The 18,970-nt window shown below is 47.7% G+C and overlaps 3 protein-coding genes across 4 annotated transcripts; 1 reads left to right on the top strand and 2 right to left on the bottom strand.

Moving 5' to 3' along the window:
* Positions 1 to 276: 276 nt before the first annotated feature.
* Positions 277 to 4,657, bottom strand: STK19 (serine/threonine kinase 19). The gene is made up of 7 exons (XM_044673913.1): positions 4,402 to 4,657; positions 4,152 to 4,288; positions 3,099 to 3,194; positions 2,345 to 2,484; positions 1,570 to 1,667; positions 1,238 to 1,385; positions 277 to 753 (listed from the first exon to the last, which is right to left on the bottom strand). Exons 1-7 carry the CDS (start codon positions 4,499 to 4,501, stop codon positions 708 to 710), a joined length of 765 nt encoding a protein of 254 aa, XP_044529848.1. The 5' UTR covers positions 4,502 to 4,657; the 3' UTR covers positions 277 to 707.
* A 164-nt stretch (positions 4,658 to 4,821) lies between these two features.
* DXO (decapping exoribonuclease) lies at positions 4,822 to 7,486 on the top strand. Of its 2 annotated transcripts, none has more exons than XM_044673912.1 (7): positions 4,822 to 4,906; positions 5,320 to 5,687; positions 6,067 to 6,302; positions 6,426 to 6,645; positions 6,759 to 6,894; positions 7,078 to 7,172; positions 7,264 to 7,486. In XM_044673912.1, exons 2-7 carry the CDS (start codon positions 5,326 to 5,328, stop codon positions 7,412 to 7,414), a joined length of 1,200 nt encoding a protein of 399 aa, XP_044529847.1. In that variant the 5' UTR covers positions 4,822 to 4,906; positions 5,320 to 5,325; the 3' UTR covers positions 7,415 to 7,486. The 2 variants fall into 2 exon arrangements, with proteins under 2 accessions (XP_044529847.1, XP_044529846.1); XM_044673911.1 differs by lacking the exon at positions 4,822 to 4,906 and adding an exon at positions 5,110 to 5,166.
* An 82-nt stretch (positions 7,487 to 7,568) lies between these two features.
* SKIV2L (Ski2 like RNA helicase) lies at positions 7,569 to 18,939 on the bottom strand. The gene is made up of 28 exons (XM_044676932.1): positions 18,877 to 18,939; positions 18,658 to 18,770; positions 16,781 to 16,890; positions 16,555 to 16,672; positions 16,357 to 16,471; positions 16,164 to 16,238; positions 16,006 to 16,059; positions 15,710 to 15,900; positions 15,462 to 15,590; positions 14,651 to 14,796; positions 14,146 to 14,292; positions 13,882 to 13,966; positions 13,501 to 13,607; positions 12,723 to 12,869; positions 12,536 to 12,632; positions 12,112 to 12,324; positions 11,899 to 12,009; positions 11,543 to 11,773; positions 10,880 to 11,017; positions 10,548 to 10,685; positions 10,291 to 10,395; positions 9,774 to 9,921; positions 9,537 to 9,663; positions 9,175 to 9,385; positions 8,877 to 8,987; positions 8,552 to 8,770; positions 7,950 to 8,090; positions 7,569 to 7,855 (listed from the first exon to the last, which is right to left on the bottom strand). The coding sequence occupies exons 1-28, from the start codon at positions 18,896 to 18,898 to the stop codon at positions 7,655 to 7,657; spliced, it is 3,750 nt and encodes a 1,249-aa protein (XP_044532867.1). The 5' UTR covers positions 18,899 to 18,939; the 3' UTR covers positions 7,569 to 7,654.
* Between the last annotated feature and the right edge of the window lie 31 nt (positions 18,940 to 18,970).

The raw sequence follows: 18,970 nt of genomic DNA, 5'->3' as shown, positions 1-18,970 counted from the left end.
TGGAAAGTACTAGAAATCTGGGTTCCTGGTTTTCTGGGAGGAAATCTTTTATCCCTTTAATATAGGTTTTTCTGAAACAGGATGGCCTCTCTTAAATGTGTGTATCCCTACCTAATCCTGATATTTATATAGATGAAGTAAGGATATGGAGAGCCTCCTCTCTACAATCTTTATTCCCACCTAAGCCTAATGACATTTGGACATTTTTTTGTATAAACCCTACCACAAACTAGGCACCAACATATGTCGCATTGAAATGAGGCCTTAAAGAAAACATCACAGGCAGATATTGTTTATTTGGCAATTTCAAAAGGAAAAAAAAAAGAATCCCCATCCCCATCCTTTCTCCTTGTCATCTATGAATCCCCATTGACCAAGGGGAAAAAAAATAACATTATGTCTTCCATGAAAGGCAAAAACTATAACATTGACATAATTTCTGATATTTCTCCCCGGAAAAGGCAGGGGGCAAGCAAGATTGAAAGCCCAACATAGGAGATGATAAATAGCAGTGATCATATCTGTCCCGTCCACCTAGAAAGTTGAACAGTATTCTCAACTCCAGATCCTTCAAGGAGTAACCCATCCACAGGTGCCACTTCCATCTATGTTAATTCAACAGTGAGGTCTTGTGGGCTGCAGGCTAGATCTATGCCTCATTTCATACCCCAGTCCAACAGATGAAGTGGGCAAGATTACCAGAATCTTCATGTCTCAGGCAGGCGAAGGAGAGTCCCAGATGTGGTAGGGACACTGTAGGGGGGAAGAGGGAAGAATAAGCATTTATATAGTGTCTGCAATGTACTCAGCACTTACACTGAGCACTTTACAAATATCAATACATTTGATCCTTAAAATAACCCTTTCAGGTAGATGCTATTATTATTCTCCATTTTGCAGTTTAAGAAACTAAAGAAACTTAAGAAACAAAAGTTAAATGACTTGCCCATCATCACACAGCTATAATGTACAAAGCAAGATTTTGAACTTGAGTCTTTCTGACTCCAAGCCCAGTGTTCTATCTACTGTGCCACCTAGCTGCTGAGTTTCAAGAGCAGTAGGAGAAGAGGAAGTCAGGAAAAGCTGGGGTCTAGATATAAGGGTCTCCATGTTCTGGGAAAACAGGGGTAGAGCAATCAGTGCCTAGATCATCAAGAGGAGAAGAGCTCTCTAGTCTTAGATGATTTAATTGAAACACAATAGCAAAGAAAAAGAACAGATAAAGAGAAACACTCACATGTCAAGCAACTGCCCTCCAATTAGATCATGTACATGGTAGGGAAGGCCAAGCCTCACAGACAGAGGAGCTCGTCTAGCAAGGAGCTCAGAAAGGGGCAACTCCCGATACTTGGACTTTCGAACCATCCCAAGTACTGCCTGTCGCCCTAGAAGGAAGAGATCAGAGAGTAAGTCATGGAAGAAGCAGGGCCCGTGTTACACATGTATAACACATAAGGCCTGGAGAATGGTCTCTCTCCTAAGTATCTTTGGTTGGGGGCAAGATGGAAAGAGGGACAACTCTGATTAATGTTTTTGGAGTAATTAGAAGAGGGAAAGAGAAACCAACACCTTTGACAAAATACTTTACAAATCTTCCAGCTCCTGGCACTGATAGCCACCAGCTCCCAGCATCTCGGACTGTGAGGACTCCAGCATTTACCAGCTGCCTAGGGGTGGAGGGAAGGGGACAATGTGACCTCCAGGAATCATCCTCCACTGCCCCCTTAATTCTTACCTTAAGGAAAGAAGGAATGACATTTGACTAGGTCAAAACTCAATTTCATGGGGGGATTATAGACAGCATAATTTTTTACTGACTAATTTCTTTTTCAAGAAGAATGAAGCTGATCTCTTTTCCTGTTATCTTGTAAGGAAAAGGGGAAAACCAATCTTATACTGTTCCAGCGCCAGTATGATAAGGGTGGGAACAAGGGTGGGTCAAAAACTTTCATGTCTGGGTTTTTTCAAGTGACGAAATTCAACTTGGAGAAATTCCACACTCTCCTGAAACAAACAACTTTCAACCCTCCCAAAGAACCCTGATGGTTCTAATAGCAAAGCTGAGGGAGAAAACGCCACTGGTAGGGAAAGAATGTTGTTGGGAGAAGAGAAGAGTAGATAAGGGAACAGGACCAGCTCAGAGGAGCTGGAAGACCTTGAAGGGCACCTAGTCCAATCTTCCTGTTTTAAAGTTACAGAAGAAAATGAAGCCCAATAGAGCCAAATGACTTGTGCTAAATAAAGAAAGGGCCCAGGGAAAGATAAAAAACAGATGTTGAGGGGAAAGGGTGAGCTGGACAAGATGACATTTGTCTGGGTCTTTTGCCACCCCCCGAAGTCTCACGTGATCTCACAATCCCTAAAGCCAAAGGTTTGAGTCATCTGATCCTGATGAAAGCTGAGATCTCCACAGGCTGGAAGCACTGAGGCCAGAAATCTCTGCACTGTCCCTTCAAATGACCGACCCCTGCAAGATGCTAGGGCCTAAAGGAGAGCAAGAGGGAAAAGACAACCAAACTCCAATCTGATCTTCCACTTATATCCCCCACATTCCTTTCACAATGTCTTCTTCCCCCTCTCTCAACACATACATAAAGAGTTCATTATTTCCTATTTTATCCTGTTATAGAGCTTGTTTGTACCTAGTTATTTGCTTATAGGCTCCTTGGTCCCTCTCAATCAGCTCCCCATCCTCTGGCCCCTTAGTATTCCTTCACCACCTGTTTTGTCACTTAGTCTGGTGAATCCCCGTCACCAACTGTCCAGCCCCTAGTCCCCTGGTTCCTTCTCATCAGCTGCCAGTTTCCTGGCCCCTTGGTCCACCAGTTCCAGTTCTTTGTCTCTTGGTCCCTCCTCACCAACAGCTCGAGGGCAAGGACTGTCTTTTGCCCCCCCCTCTTTTTTAATCCAGTGACTGGCATAAAATAAATGCTTAATAAATGTTGACAGACACAAAATATGTACCTCCTCCTTCACAATACTTTTGTCTCCTTCTTTGATATCCTTCCATTAGACCTACTAGTCCTCAACATATTCCCCAATCCCTGTTGCTCTAGTTCCATAAACCTATACATACACACACACAAATATACACACACTTTGGTCCTGAAGTCCTCAGTGAAGACAATCCCCTGAGCATCAGCATCAAAGCCAAGTTGAATCACTCTAACCTCCCCTAGTTCTCGAAGTTCTCTCTGTACCAAGAGATGAAAAATAAGAGGTATCAGAATAGTAACTATCTCAACTATGCTTGGGGAGTGTGGGAATAGATTAATAAGGTAGAATAATTTCCAGGATACTAAAATGGGAAGTAGAAAGGACAGCTCTTCTCTGATTATCTCTCAGTATAGGAAAGATTATCTTGTCTGTCTAGACTGGTAGAAACTAGAAGGTGGCTATTACCTGGTTTGACAGCCAAAATTAGTGTCTTTTCGTCTCACATTAATCCACTCAACACCTCTTATTGGCTGGTGGATTATATGACATCACCATATAGTATCATTCTGTTCTCACACTAACTGCCTGTTCTGCTGCTCCTCTCACCAACTATCTTTCTCTTTGTCAGCTGTTCCCTATGACCCCACAACAACCACTACCCAATCAGTCCCTAGTCCCTGAGATGACCCTCCCTTCACCAGCTGCCCATCCCTTGGCCTCTTGGTTTCCTTGACTGCTTCCAATCCCCTTTACCAGCTATCCATCTTCTTGTTCCCTTACCCCACTCACTAGTTACCAGACCCTTGATTTCCTGCTCAACCCTTGGCCCCTTGTGGTCACTCCTCCAACTAGTAGCCAGTTCCCTGATTCCCTGATCCCCAACCCCAGGTACTTGTCTTTTGGTCCCTCTCATCAGCTGCCCAAGTTCTGGCCTCCTGGTACCCCTCACCTTCTGCCTTACCCCTCTCCCCTTTGTCCCGTGGTGCCCCTCACTAGCTGCTAATCCCTTGGTTTCCTTGTTTCCCTTCACCATCAGATGCCCAATCCCTGGTCCTCCTCACCTGCTTGTCTTTTAGTTCCCCCCCCACCACCAGTTGTCGTCCAGTCTCTGGCCCCTTGGCTCATCTCCCACTGCCCATTCTGTTGTCCCCTGAAACCTTTCACCAACTGGTCCCCCCCAATGCCTAGTTCCCTGAACCCTTGATGCTCCTCACCAACTGCCTATCGGCCGCGGTCCGGTCCGGCACTAGGCTGTACACCTGGCTCTTGAGGGCGATGGGAGGCAGCGCGTCCTGGAACAGGAGCCGGGGGAACAGCTCACCCAGCTCACGCAGGGCCCGGAGCACCGACCCTGGGGAAGGAGTCTCGTCAGGGGCTTGGGCCCTTCTCTCTCTGGGCGCCAGCCCTGAAGGCCATCCTGGGGCTCTTCCCCAGGGTTCCCCCTTCTTTCCCCTCCCAGGTTACCTGCCTCGCCCCCCAGAGGCTCCTCTCCAGCTCCTCCAGGTCCTCGTCGCCTCCTAGACCCGAAAGTTTCCGGGACGAGCCGAGGCCGTTTCCGGCTCATACCCTGGGACTTCTAACCCCTAGCTAGTGAGGATAGAGAGGGGAGGGGCTCGCGACCGGAACAGGGACGGGAATGGTGAAAGTGGGTCTGGGTCCGGGAAAATAAAGGCACGTCTCCCGGAGACCCGCGGCAAGGCCCGGGGAAGCCGGTGCGGGCGCGGAATGATGACGTCACAGTCCGACAGAGAGCGGGAGTGTCATTCCTGCGAGGTGACGTGAGCCGTGTGCTACGTGGGGACGAAGTGGAGGCGGGGACCTCGTGCAGAGCTGGGAACGTTCCAACTCCGGCTACTCGATTAAAAACTGCGCCCCCAGCCCACTCTTAATAGAGACCCTGGCAGTTCTGCGGCCGTCACTTCCTAATTGTGTCATGCATAGATGAGGACAAGTCACTTCGGCTCTTCCGGTATTGCCGTGATGTCACATATCTGGCTGGGAGATAGTGGGAGTTGAGGTGATAGATGTGACATAGGCCCTCATCTCCGCCCCCAGCTGAAGCTTGGCCCCTCACTACGACACTACGGCAATCTGGGGGAAATCATGGAGGGGAGGGGGTCTGGGGAGGGCAGATTGAATAGGGGACCCTAGAGTCCTGGATGGGCCACGATTGAATAATCAGGATCTCGAGACTGAGGGAAAAGTTCACTAGCAGCCCCCAGAATGGAGGTGAGCTTGAGGTTAAGGAAGGAGGTAGAGGGGAGGAAAGAAAGGACCCCGAGAAGCCCGAGAAAGACCTTTCATCTTCCTTGGGGATCCAGACACTAAGCGGGGGGTGACTGGCCTCTCACTCAGAAGGTGGGTCCTTCTTTGCCTCCGCAGGAGCCTATGGAGTCCCAGGGTGCCAAGCGAGGAGCCGGGGAGTTGAAAGATGGGGCGACAGGGGGCCCTTCCAAACGGAGTCGCCCGGCCCCTTCGCTGCCCACCGAGGCCTCCCTCTACGCTGGCCCCTTCCCCTTCTACCGCCGCCCATCGGAGCTGGGCTGCTTCTCCTTGGACGCTGAGCGCCGTTACCACGGGGACTCCCGGGCACTGCGCTACTTTGCTCCTCCCCCAGCCCACGGTTCAGCTCCTGATTTCGACCTCCGGGAGGGCTACCCCGAGCGCTACCGGCCCCGGAACGAGGAGATCCGGGAAGGGCTGGATCACCTGCTTCGATGGCTCCTGGAGCACCGAGGCCAGCTAGAGGGGTGAGTGCCTGGGGAGGCCAGGACAGACCAGGAATAGGAAAACTAGGTACCAAGGCTAGGTTCTGTCATCCTTAGGCTTGTTACATTTGGTAAGTTCCATGACCCCTCCCCGGGTCATACTTGTCCCCTCTGTAAAAATGAGGAGTTTGGAATCAGATACCAAGGTCCTACAGAAGTAAAATAGTTGGAGATAGAGGCAGAAAGAGCTAAGAAATCCTAAATACACAGTTCCTTTGCCCCAGAGTTCTTTTGATGTGGCCTTCCTGATATGACCTCAAGATGGTGGTGTGACTTAAGTTCCTCAAAATTCCCTCCTTTGGCCATATTCTTTGGAGAATATCTCAATCAGTCAACAACCTGTTTCCTCCTTTCCTCATAGGGGCCCAGGCTGGTTGGCAGGAGCAGTGGTGACATGGCGTGGGCATTTGACAAAGCTGCTGACAACACCCTATGAGCTTCGGGAAGGCTGGCAACTTGCAGCCTCACGGTTACAGGGCACCCTTTACCTGAGTGAGGTGGAGACCCCTGCTGCTAGGGCACAGAGACTCAATCGTCCTTCACTCCTCCGAGAACTCATGTACATGGGCTATAAATTTGAACAGTACATGTGTGCAGGTGAGAGTCTTGATATGGATTTAAAATGTCTGTTGGCATAGCACTTTTTAGTTTACAAATTATTTTCTCATGTCTGGTCTCAAGACCTACAATCCTTGTAGCTCCCTTTTTTCCTTCCTACAGACACACCTGGGGGTTCTCCTGACCCTTCTGGAGAGGTCAACACCAATATTGCATTCTGCTCAGTGTTCCGAAGTCGATTAGGAACCCATCCCCTGCTCTTCTCTGGGGAGGTGGACTGCATAGACCCCAAAGCCCCATCCACACAGCCACCTGCCTGCTATGTGGAGCTCAAGACCTCAAAAGAAATGCACAGCCCTGGCCAGTGGAAGAGCTTCTACCGGTAAGCCCAAAGCAGCCCAATTAAGTAAAGATACCAAAAATGAAATAGGAGTCTGAAGAGTTGGGCACATTTGCTCGGTTCTCTAGTGATTCTCTATCTCTCTCACCTTACAGACACAAGCTCTTGAAATGGTGGGCTCAGTCATTCTTGCCTGGGGTTCCACGTGTGGTTGCTGGCTTCCGAGATCCTGAAGGTTCTGTCCGATCATTCCGAACTTTTCCTACCATGGAGATGTTTGAACTTATCAGGGTGAGATGGGATGATACCCTTCTGCTGGCCTCATCCTTTTCTCCTGTAGAACTTTTACTTCTGGTCACACCTCCACCTTTTCTGACCTTCTCCACTGGGATCTTTTCCTCTATCTTTCCTTCCTTGGTAACCTTAGGTCCTCTAGGGTTCACATTGTTCCCATCCACTTATTTCTGTCCTCAGTCTGACCGAGAAGGCTGGAATCCCTCTGTATGTATGAACTTCTGTGCTGCTTTCCTCAGCTTTGCCCAAAGCACAGTCACCCAAGATGACCCCAGGTGAGGAAACTAATGTGTAGATTGACTTCTTTTGAGACGCAGGCCTGTGAACACCCAGGCCTTACCTGTCTCTCCTGCCTTCCCCTACCAGGCTTGTCCACCTCTTCTCCTGGGAGCCAGGTGGCCCTGTTACGGTGTCTGTTCATCATGGTGCTCCCTATGCCTTTCTGCCTACCTGGTATGTGGACGCTGTGACCCAGAACGTCCCTTCACCTCCTAAGACACCCTGCCCAGAGGACTAATTTCTCCCAGGAACTGATCAAGAAGGGGCTGGTCCCTCCTTCCTACACACACAATAAAGGCATTTTTCACTATCTGGTCCTCATTTTTGTCCCCACCTAATGATCTCATTCTGTCCACTCTGAAAACAATACTCTACCCCTAGACTCACACACATTAGCATGCTTTGCTACTTTATTAATTTTTAACAAGAAATTGGTTCTTCCACATGAGAAACCAGGAGGGTAGGAACTACAGGAGAATCACTGGGTGTAGAGACTGGCAGCAAAGACAATGTCACGACGGAGCATTGTGGCAGCTGCCTCCATCTTGGCACCCAGGACAGGTTCCCCTACCAGTCGGGCGGCACCTCGCAATGAACGACACATCTCTGCTAGGCGCTGGATACATCTGACAACCAGGCCCTCTGGGGTCCCTGAAAGCCCTGCCAGCTCAGAGAAAGGCTACAAAGAAAGGAAAGGAAATTAGCTTCTATCCCAGGCAGATCCAGGTGTTCAAACCCACAACTGCTTTGTTTTCCTACCCCAAGAAACTCACCATGCCTCGTGCCCACTCATACACAACTTCAACCAGCCCAAAGTTTAGTTCTCCTACAAATTCTTCCACAGTCTGGTTCAGGCCACAGGATACCTGAACCTCACCAATCCGGCGGGCCACATCCTTGACACGCTCTATGCCCTGAAAGGGTTAAAAAAAGGATAAAATCCATATACCAGGCAAATCCCTTAGCCAGATGCTGAGGGAAAGCAGAAAAAAAAAAAGCAATTATGGCTTTAAGGAAAAGAAAACCCAGTCTGATAATGAAATTGTTTTAGCAGAATGAGGTAAATTCCATCAGGAAAGACTTCTTGGAGATGTGTGAAGTTCCACTAAAGCAGGGGTCGGCAACCTTTTTTGGCCATGAGAGCCATAAACACCAAATTTTTTAAAATGTAATTTTGTGAGAGCTCACAGTGCGCACTCCTGTAACAGCGCCTGAAAAAAAATTGACTTTATGGCTCCTGCAGAAAGAGCCATATGTTGCCGACCCCTGCACTAAAGGAAGAGAAATGATGGTCCAGGATTCCCAGGGATGAAATCCAGAGGCCTATGTGAATGACAGACAGAGATGGGGTGATGGTGAGGGTCATGTCCCTCACCTGTTTAAGAGTGCTTGGCAACTGGTCTCCAGGATCTCCAGAACTTTGGCAGACAAGGCCAGATAGCAGAGCAGCAATCTCCTCTGGCCGAAGGGCACTCAGGGCATTATCAAACATGAGTTCTGTCAGAAGCAGTTCATGACTACTCATGGCACATGCCACCCTCCCTGCCAGCTTCACGGTCCCTGCCCCATCCACATAGCCCAATGTCCGAAGAACCTGGTAAGGAAAGAGATGATACTGAGTGAAACAGGCCTCAGTTATCTGGCTATCTTCTTCCTGATGCCCTTGGCCTCAGGGCACTAAATATTTCATTCCTTCCTACCTCCACACGCTGGTGATACTCTGGCAATAGAAGCAGTGACTGGTCTGAGAGTAGAAACCGTAATCTCTCCATTTCCTTCTGGATCTGAGCACGTTCCCGCAGTCTCAGGTACTAGAGAAAGGAAATGTAAGGGAAGGAAGGAGTGACGTTGGGTGTCTCCATCCTTCCCAACTTAGGAGTAATAGTTGAAGAATAGAGCATGTCCCTCTCTCTCCTACTGCTCCATCACTACATATTAGCAACATGATGGGAGGAAGAAACCATCTCCTGTGGGAAGCCAGGTATTGGGTAGTCTCACCTGGGCTGGAAACCTGGGACTGTGTACACACTGAGCACCTCGGATCAATTCCTCCAGCTTCCGAGCACGAAGTCCACCCTCTACCACTGACACCTCCTTTAGCTGCAGGTCATTGACTGGATCCAGGGCTGGGGGCCCTGCTGGGTGCGCCTGAGCTAAGCGGAGCATTTCCTGAACAGCAGAGGTCACAGCTGGAGAAGGAGGGTCCTTCCTGAGAGAAAAATGAAAAACCCTTTTTCTCTGAAACTTCTTTGCCTAGGGTGGGTATCTTCACACAATGGATTCACCACCCCATAATCCCTTCTTCCTGACATTTTCTCCCTCATTCATCAAACTGCCCCTTCTCACCCAAAGCTACTAACTTGAATCTTGGCTGCTGTCTCTTGCTAAAATCCTCCAAGATTCGCTCCCCATTCACCCGTAGCATCTTCGTTGTGATGGCAATGATGTCACCTGGTTGAAGTTTGGCCACAGTATGATCACAAGGCCCTGGAGGAAAGAAGAGCAAAATCAAGTTCCTGTACTGGGACCCAGGCATTCTATCCCTCCTACTCTATCCCTGACCCAAGTGTCTGCCCCACTTACCACCCAGCTATTACCTTCAGGCAGGAACAGCTTGTGACCCACGAGATCCTCAGGATAGGGGACATCATGGGAGCTGGAACTGACTGGCAATGGCCCCTCAAGGGGCTGCTTCTCACACAGAATCAAAGTTGTGAAAACTCGGTTTGTGGTGTCTGAAGAAACCTAGGAGGGGGGGAGAGCAGGGAAGAGGCAGCATTGCTCAGCTCATGTGATCTTTCTCTAGACTGGCCTACTCTGGACAAAAGAGTTTTAAAGACATGGTTCCAGTCCTTAGGGATTTCCCTGTCCAAGTCTGATCAAGAGTCCCTACCCTCAAAATACAAACCCAGGACACAGTAGTCAATGCAAATGTCTATCATTATGCATGTTAAGTAGAATAATACAGAGGGAAGAAAGTGTGAAATAGTGTTGGAAATGAAGGGAAGACATGGATGAAGGCCTGGAGGGAGCTGAAGGTAGAAGTCACAAAAGGAAAAAAAGACAAAAGGAGGAATTTACCAATCTAGGAATCCTTGACCCTATCCCCCTCACCTGCAAGATCACTCCTAGTGCATTCTTATGCTCCTGATTCTTCACAACCACCACTCTTCCCACTGACAATGACTTTAGACCATTCACTGATTCCATGATCCGTCGCTGGGAAAAGAGATTCAAGATGTCAGAGAAGAGATCAAGGAATGAATTCAAGTGTTTTCTCACTGTCCTAGATCACTCCCCTGGCAGCAGTATTCTATCCATCCCTACCCTCACCCTCCTCTCTGATCCCATTTCCCTGTTTCCCCCATCACCTGGATCATGCCTCGAGTCTCTGTCAGTTCTTCCCCCCAGCTGTAATATTCAGGAAGATCAACTAGCTGACCTGACGTATCTGGCTCCTCCAAGTTCCCAAGTCGTTTTGTCAGTTCAGCCAAAGTCTGCTCATGGGCCTTCGGGGGTGGAGAAAAGATAAGAACTAGGATGAAGCCTCAGGAAGTTTAAGGGCCAGATCTATGGTCACCTGGCTCTGCTTCAATTCCAATTTCCAGATGTGTTTTCCCTGGGGATCTGATCTACCCCTTCAACTCCTAGGTTATTCTTTCAAGGACCCAGACATGTCCCCCAAAACCCCACCAACACACACCTTGCTGTCCTTTCTTGAAGGGAACTCAGAAAAGCTTCTCTTCATCATGTCTTCTACTCTGAGTGCATCAACTCGAAGCAGGTTGAGGATCATTGTATATGTGAGGCGGAATTGGGACTGTAGCTGGGAAGGCTTCCCCTGGGGATCAGGGGTGGGGATCAGACTGCTGGAAGAAGGAAATGGGAAGGATTCTTCCATTCCCCTCCTCAGAATCAGGGGTATTCCCCCTGACCACCTGAACTGACTACCCCTTTCTCATTGAGAGGTAAAAATCTGAATTCATATTCCAACTCTTCTAACAGCTGTGTTAAGTTGGTTAAATCACTTCCTTCTCTGGGCCTCAGCTTTTTCATCTAGAATATGAAGGTGTTGGAATGGATAATCTAAAGTCCTTTCCAGTTCTGACTTCCTATAATGGAAATACCTATTATTTTATAAGAAATGGGACAGAAATGAAGGAGAGGTCCTGAGATGTTCCCTCACAAGAGATGAGAGAGAAGAATAAAGAAAGGCTAGAAGAAATACAAAAATTTATATAAAGAGATAACAAAGTTATGTGGGAATCATAGCATCAGAGCTAGAAGTCAAAGGAATTACCTGGCCTAACCTTCTCTGACTTCCTGAGATTAGTTGGGAAACTCTCCCCACTCAAGACCAACTCACCAGCATCATCCGATGCAGATCAGCCATCTCAGGCACACGTCCCTTACAGAGTAAGATGACAGTGCCTGTAGGGTCCAGGCCACGACGCCCTGCCCGCCCTGCCATCTGTACATATTCCCCAGGAAGCAAATCACGAAAAGTTGCACCATCATGTTTGCGCATGGAGTCAAACACCACAGTCCGGGCTGGCATATTCACACCCATAGCAAAGGTCTCTGTAGCAAATAGGACCTGAAAGGAGAAAGGTTCAGCAATTAGGAGAATTAGGCCTTCAAAGAAACCAAATCTGACTTTCCTAAGTCTTTCTCAGAGCTAAACATATCCCCTTCTACCCAAGATGCTTCCACTATTCTCACCTTGACCAAACCACGACTGAAAAGCATTTCCACAATCTCCTTGAGAATAGGCAAAATACCACTATGGTGGACACCTAGGCCCCGGCGAAGGAGCTCTGACATGTGCAGCACCTTAGAGGTAGTAATGGAGGAACAAAATTCAGGTATAGACAAAGCATCAAAAGGTGCCTAAAACCCAATTTAGCTTTTACCCCTTGCAGACCTCCTCTCTACCTGAGGTAACTGGCGGTCGGAGCCTCGAAGTCGGGCAAGGCATCGCTGCAGGAAGAGGTGGATCTCACTCTTCTCAGAGCTAGTGGTGAGGTCAAGAGAGCTGAGACCAGATGCCTGCTCATCACAGCGGCCCCGGGAGAAGGTGAACACAACCACAGGAAGCTGGGCGCGGCTCCTCAGGGAAGCCAGGAGGGACAGGTATATGCCTCGGTCCTAGAGTGCAGAAGACAGAGGGAAAGAGTCTGGAACCCAGGGGAACTGGGCTCAGATCCTAAGGCTCTGTCAAGGAATTTGGGGATTTAAAAAGGAAGAACTAGAAACTAGATCCCTGGAGTCCTTAGAAAATAAGGGTTAGATAAGAAAGGAAGTTGGAGAAAAATTCCTGCAGATCCACCCCCTCCTTCCCATTCCATATCTCTCTCACCTGTCCAGGCCCACCTTGATGCATTGGCTGCTTTGCCCCAAAGGTCTGTGCATGTTTGCTGGTCCTCTCTTTCTTGGCCTCCACAGCTGCATAGTACCTAAGACAAAATGATGGAGAGGTAGATAAAGTCCCAAGTATTTAGGCCTCCCCACCTTTGGCTTATACCTTGCTCCTTCCCCCAATTCACCCTTTGGTGTGGAAGATCCCTCGAGAATCCAGAAGCAAAAAGAGCTCTCCTTGGGTTTTTGGACTATTCCCAGTGAACAGAAAATGCTCCAGGGGAACTGGCCGGGCAGCTGTGCTGATCACATAGAGATGCCGACGCTTCAGCCTCCTAGGGGAAGAGGAACAAAAATCAGAGGTCACATATGGTGGAACCATCCCTCCTCCCCACTGCCCGACTTTGAATCCCCATCTCTAGTTCTGTGACTATTTCTATGCTTTTGTCCAAAGCCTTGGGAAAGGCTTCCTGAAGGGGAGAACGTAGAATGTGACTTTATAACATGATAACCTTTATGGGCCTCAGCGTCCTCATCTGTAAAATGAGGGGATTGGACTAGATGACCTCCGTGGTCCCTTCTAGGTCTAAAGTTATGATTCTATGACCCTTCCACCATTAGCCCATCACTCACTCTCCTTGCCTCCAAAATCACATCCTTCTTCCATTCTTTTCCCCAAAGAATCTACATTAGACAAAGGGGCAGGGATCAAGGGATGGTGAATATACAAGAGTCCCAAATGCCTAAACAGTTTATTGAAGATCACTGATCAAGAGGGATAGTGGAAGGAAATTACCACCATCACTAGCACCAACCAGCCCCTACAGATATATATAGACTGCCCTCCTAGCTGTTACAGAGTCAGTTTATCCTCTCCAAAGATACAGAAGTATAAATAGAATATGCCTCTGCCCCAGAGTACACCATCCAAAAATTCAAATCTTTGTGTCTGTCTCTAATCCTTACCCAATCCAGTCTGCAAATTCAAGGGCATTGGGTACAGTGGCACTGAGGAGAATGATGGAAACATGATCAGGAAGCATGATGAGGACTTCTTCCCATACTACTCCTCGCTAGTCACAGAGAGATCAAGGATACAGAAAACATTGTAAACTAGCATAATGACAGACACATAAAAGACACATAAACCTACCTCACCCCCAATTGACACAAGATGCCATAACTCCTATCCCAACAATGACCCTCCCTTTTATCCTCAAAGATAAGTTAGTTGTGTGATAGGTGCCTTCCTAAGGATAAAGTTGGAGGTAGAGGTGAAGGGTGAAAGCCTTTAGACAGGAAGGGACTGAAAGGACCTAGGGGTAATATCAGGTGTACCCTCCTCACCTCAGCATCATTGATGTAATGGACTTCATCAAATATCACCCATTCAAGATCTCGAATCACATCTGAGCCACTATACAGCATGGAACTAGGTAGAAGGGGTGGGGAGGATTAGAAACTGATTCAAATCTGGCACTGCCTGACCCCCTTGAAAGTCCCATAAAATTTTAAATCCTTTCCCCTAGATCCTAGGCATAAACACAACTCTAACCACAGACTTGCAGGTCCAACCCTCAACCCCAAACCCAGATCTTAATGTCCACTCACCGAAGGATCTCTGTGGTCATAATGAGGCAGGAGGCTTCAGGATGTAGCTGGACATCCCCTGTGAGGAGTCCCACATCACCGAATGTGTTTCGAAAATCTCTGAACTTCTGATTACTCAGGGCCTTAATGGGTGATGTATAAATGGTGCTAGAGAAGGAGAAGGAATCCTGAACTCTCACTACCATGAGTTACTGCTCCTGAGCTTAGATCTCCTTCCCTCTTCCATCCCTAGGTCCATCCCACACATCCTATCAAACCTGGCTCTACATTCGCCCCTTCGGGAAGCCCTTCTAAAATAACTCTGGTCACTTCTAAACCATTTTAGTCTGTCGCCATTGTCTCTCTTCTCTGGTCTCTCTCCTTCCTGTTCCTCTTGTGTCATCATTGTCTCCCACAGGCTCCCCTCAACTCATCCTTGTGTCCCAGGCGTGGAGATGGAAGAGAGCTAGACTGGTAAGGACAAGTTAGGGACAAGATCAGGATTACCCTCTCCCCAACCCCATACCGGGTCATATGTTTCTGGGCAAGGGCAATGGCATATTCAGCCACAACAGTCTTTCCTGCAGATGTGTGAGCAGCAACAAAAACAGAGTCATGTCTCTCCAGGTGCAGAATAGCCTGTTTCTGAAATACATCTGGTTCAAACGGCCACTGTGAGAGGGACAGATACAGGGTAGAGATGGTGTGAGAAAGATCCAATGACTGAGGAAAGGAAGAGGTAGGGACTTATTTCAAAATGTTCTTTAATAAAATGATCCATAAAGTATGTTTGCATGATAATACATGTATAATCCAGATCAAATTGCTTACCATCTTTGAGAGCGGGGAGGGAAGGGAGGGAAGGAAACAATTTAATCTTAGAATTTTGGAAAACATATGATGAAAATTGTTATTACATGTAATTGGAAAAATAAGATATCTTTGAACAAAAAAATAAATAAAATGATCCAAAACCCTGTACTAGCACTAGAGAGGAATAAGAAGTGAAAAGAAGGGAAAATGTGGCTAGAAATATTGAGGTAAATCCAGCGGGAGAGCTCCTTATCCCAACCGTATCTGTAATAAGGCCTCTATCACACACATCATCTTTGAAGATAAAAGTAAATGTCACAGGATGATACACATGAGTTATGGCATCCTGTGCCAAGATGGGACAAAGTAAATGGTGGCTTTTATGTTGTCTGTATACCCCTTAAGAGTCTGGAGTAGGACAAGTCCTAATTCTTACCTATCAGGTAGGTGCTAGAATAAAGTAAGTGGGAGACTATGGACCATGGAACTAGAGAGAAGGGAAGGAAAGAGGTGAGATTCATGACCTGGAAGGCAGGTTGGGGGATGAGCCGGTAGAAATCTCCCACAGGTGAAGTAATATCCACAGGAATGGCCCACTGTTCCAAAAGTGGGGGCTTTGGAGGTTCAGGAGGAGGCATGGGGGTTGATGCTTCCTGTGAAGTAAGGGGAAAAAGGATCAGACTATCACAGACCTCCACCTCACCCCACTCCTCAATCTCTTCTCAAGAGAAAATCCCAAGTTGTCCACCCAACCCATATGTATGCCACCTACCTTTAGCACTAAATCCTCCAGGCTACTGGCACGAACCAATAGGGGTTCAGAGGTGGCAGTTGTAACACTGTCCCCTCCAGGTCCCCCCAGTCTTCCTGCAGTCTCTTCTTCCTCCTCCTCCCCCCCACCCAGTTCAAGGGGTTCCAGGAGACGGCTGAGACTGAGGAGGCCAGAAGCAGGGGTTGAGTGATCTGGCAAGAGGCAGAAGCCAAGATAAATAGAGGCATAGTTACCATTTTCCCTTCTGTCTCTTCTGACACCCTTTCCCTATCCACCCTACCAGAGAAAACTCTTACTCTTTGGGGTGAAGTCTACACCTTTTTTGAAGCCTGGAGGGATGGTAAGGAGATCTGGAAAATGACAGTGAAAAAAGGCAATGGTGAGAAGCCACATCCTCCTTCCATCTCTGACCTTCAATCAGAATTTAATCTGCCCTTTTAGTCCTCCTCTTCACCTTTTTCAAAGTCAATCTCTTCCTCAGAGTCCCCACAAGTGCTCAGATCTGCTATGGTAGGTTCATCCATCCCACCTAGGAAAAGAGAGGAAAACAGTGAGTTACTATCTAGAGAAGAATAGCTCCCTCCTTCCTTAGAGCACAAGAGCCTTCTTTTCACTCTGATCCCCACTCTTTTCTCCTCAAATATCACCTGGCCAAAATGGATAGTGTGTTGGATTGCCCCATAAGGCCTGGGATGGAGGTCCTGGGGGCCGACGTAGAGACAGGGAAGTTGTGGCTGAGAGGTTTGTGTCCTCCAACAGGACCTGGAGAGAATATAGTGACACAATGAAGCTAAATCCATCTCTTGTTCTTCTATCTGTCTTATATCCCTGGAGATGCCCTTTACCTCTCTATAGCCCAGGACTCTGCCAGTGGTTGGGTGTCTCTGAGCCTGTAGATCTGATGGGACAGGAGCTCCTGGGAGCCCCAGGAGAGACCAGGGATCTGTCTTCCTCTGCCATTTCCTAAGGAGACCAAAAGAAACAAATCTGTCTCCCCATCACCATCAGACCTTACTCTCACCTAAGCCCCAACTTTTCTCAGAAACAAAAAGTGCCTAGAACCCTTCTCACCAAGCCACACGTTCCACACCATGCAGGGGCAGCCATTCAGGAGATGACAGAAACAGTTGCTCAGTCTCTCCCTGCAGCTCTGGGGCACAGGGTGGTAACCCATGGGAGAGCTGGAAAAATTAAAAGGAAGTCATATACAGAATGGGAAACATAGGGTTGGCAAGTAAAAGAGAAAGAGAACTCATTCCTCAAGAGAGGAAGAAGCCAGATTAAGGTTCCTTGTTAAAGGAAGGTGAAAAATTTAAAAGATTCAGGAGTCAGAATTAAGAAGCATGGTAAAGTCAAAGGAAAGACATAAACTGATTAAGTACTTCTTCAGCATTTACTATGTATCTAGTACTGTGACAATCACTAAAAGGTATGAAGAAAAGTAAAAAAAAAATACAAGCTGCCTTCCAACTATATTATATCAAAAATATAATTAATATTTGTAAAACGCTTAGTATAGCATCTGGCACATAGATGGTACAATATAAATGTTTATTCTCATTTCCCTCCCTAACCTTTCCATCAGTCAATTAATTTGTTCACTGATGAGGTAACTAACATCTGACAAATGAGTGGTAAGGACAGTATTATAAATCCTAGAGAAGAAATCATAGGAAGCAGACTAAGAGTCATGGTAGAAAGACCAGCTAAGTGGTTCAGTGGATAGAACCAGGCCCGGAGATGGGAGGTCCTGAGTTCAGATGTGACCTCAAGATACTTCCTAGCTGTGTGACTCTGGACAAGTGACAACCCCATTTGCTTGGCCCTTAACTCTCTTCTGCCTGGGAACAGATATGTAGTATCGATTCTAAGATAGAAGATAAGGGTTTTAAAATAAAAAGAATGTAATATCTATACTACCTACAGGAAAAAATAAATGGGATCAGGGTCCTTGCTCCACCCCCTAACTTCAAGGAATTTGCAATCTGGTATGGCAGAATCCTCAAATCCCACTTCCAATAAAAAGTTGTCTTTTCAGATTTTTATCACCTCACCCCCAGCCCTCAAAGGCCTCAACTTCCTCTGAGCTCCTACAGACACCACAGTGTAGTAAAGAGCACATTTGTATTTGTATTGCTACTTATCTTCTACAGTTCCCAGCTAAACCAGAATGATTCCTTAAAGACTGGCCTTGAGGGCTGCTGGGTAGCTCAATGGATTGAGAGCCAGGCCTAGAGACAGCGGGAGATCCAAGGTTCAAATTTAGACTCAGACGCTTCCCAGCTGTGTGACCCTGGGCAAGTAACTTAACCCCCATTGCCTAGCCCTTACTACTCTTCTGCTTTGGAGCCAATACACAGTACACAGTATTGAGTCCAAGACAAAAGGTAAGGGTTAAAAAAAATTTTTTTTTAATTAAAATAAAAAGACTGGCCCTCATCTGACCCTTCCCTTACATCTCTTAGAAATATATGTTGCTCTCTGGACCCCACTCCACTCCACTCCATGCCAAGCACAGGGCTGGGCATAAAAATTGACGTTCAACAAACATTAATTGAAAAGAATTACTGTTATTATTAACATATAATTTTAAATGACAAGACGTTTTTATGTTCATTTTCTCAAAACATCATTCTTCCCTCCCCCATAAAATCAGGAAAATAGGGAAAGGTTTATTGACTCCATTTTACAGAGGAAGAAACTGAGGCCCCCCCGAAGAGCTTGGGCAAGGCTCTCTTCCCACTTCTCCTTCCATCCCCCACCCAAGGGGCTGATCCAAGGTCCCAAAGGGAGTGAGTGGCAGCACTAAAAGTAGAATCCCTTTTTGGCTGACTGCAACCCAGGGTTCCCCTACATTAGGTCACAAATGTGCGGGGAAGGAGGAGAAAAACGGGTTCATTCCGGGTCAGAGGTGAGTGGAAGCCCTCGGGGGTTCAGGGCTCACTCACAGTGCCGGCAGGCGGGTCCGAAACCTGGGGTGGGCTTAGAAGCTCCCAGCGCCCAGTGCATCCGAGCTCCAGGGCACAGAGGGGCAAGTCCAGAGGCCCCCGAGGGGGCAGCACTGAGAAACAAGAAAATTGGTCAGGGCTCAGGGCCGAGATCCAGGCTCAGGGGAAAGGTCAAAAGGTTATATTCGCTCCCTGAACCCATCCAGCCCCAGCCCTCACCAAGCCGCTCGGTCTCCAGCATCCCTCAGCTTCCCAGAAGCGCCGCGAAGCCGGAAGTGCCGCGAAGACCAAAGCGATGAAAGTCCCGCCCCCG

This window comes from Gracilinanus agilis, chromosome 4, assembly GCF_016433145.1.
Source record: "Gracilinanus agilis isolate LMUSP501 chromosome 4, AgileGrace, whole genome shotgun sequence".
Classification (NCBI taxonomy): domain Eukaryota; kingdom Metazoa; phylum Chordata; class Mammalia; order Didelphimorphia; family Didelphidae; genus Gracilinanus; species Gracilinanus agilis.
This window is presented reverse-complemented; position numbering and strand designations above follow the sequence as displayed.

Bases quoted from the DNA above. Each gene is read 5' to 3' on its own strand.
- STK19 (XM_044673913.1), bottom strand. From the start codon at position 4,501: ATGAGCCGGAAACGGCCTCGGCTCGTCCCGGAAACTTTCGGGTCTAGG. The intron at 4,289-4,401 runs GTAACCTGGGAG...CTCCTTCCCCAG, and splicing joins GCCTCTGGGGGGCGAGGCAG to GGTCGGTGCTCCGGGCCCTG. The intron at 1,668-2,344 runs GTGAGACTTCGG...CTCCACCCCTAG, and splicing joins TTTAGGGATTGTGAGATCAC to GCAGCTGGTAAATGCTGGAG.
- DXO (XM_044673911.1), top strand. The intron at 5,688-6,066 runs GTGAGTGCCTGG...CTTTCCTCATAG, and splicing joins CACCGAGGCCAGCTAGAGGG to GGGCCCAGGCTGGTTGGCAG. The intron at 6,895-7,077 runs GTGAGATGGGAT...TTCTGTCCTCAG, and splicing joins AGATGTTTGAACTTATCAGG to TCTGACCGAGAAGGCTGGAA.
- SKIV2L (XM_044676932.1), bottom strand. From the start codon at position 18,898: ATGCTGGAGACCGAGCGGCTTG. The intron at 11,774-11,898 runs GTGAGAATAGTG...TTCTCCTTTCAG, and splicing joins TCAGTCGTGGTTTGGTCAAG to GTCCTATTTGCTACAGAGAC. The intron at 9,922-10,290 runs GTGAGGGGGATA...CCCCCCTCCTAG, and splicing joins CACTAGGAGTGATCTTGCAG to GTTTCTTCAGACACCACAAA.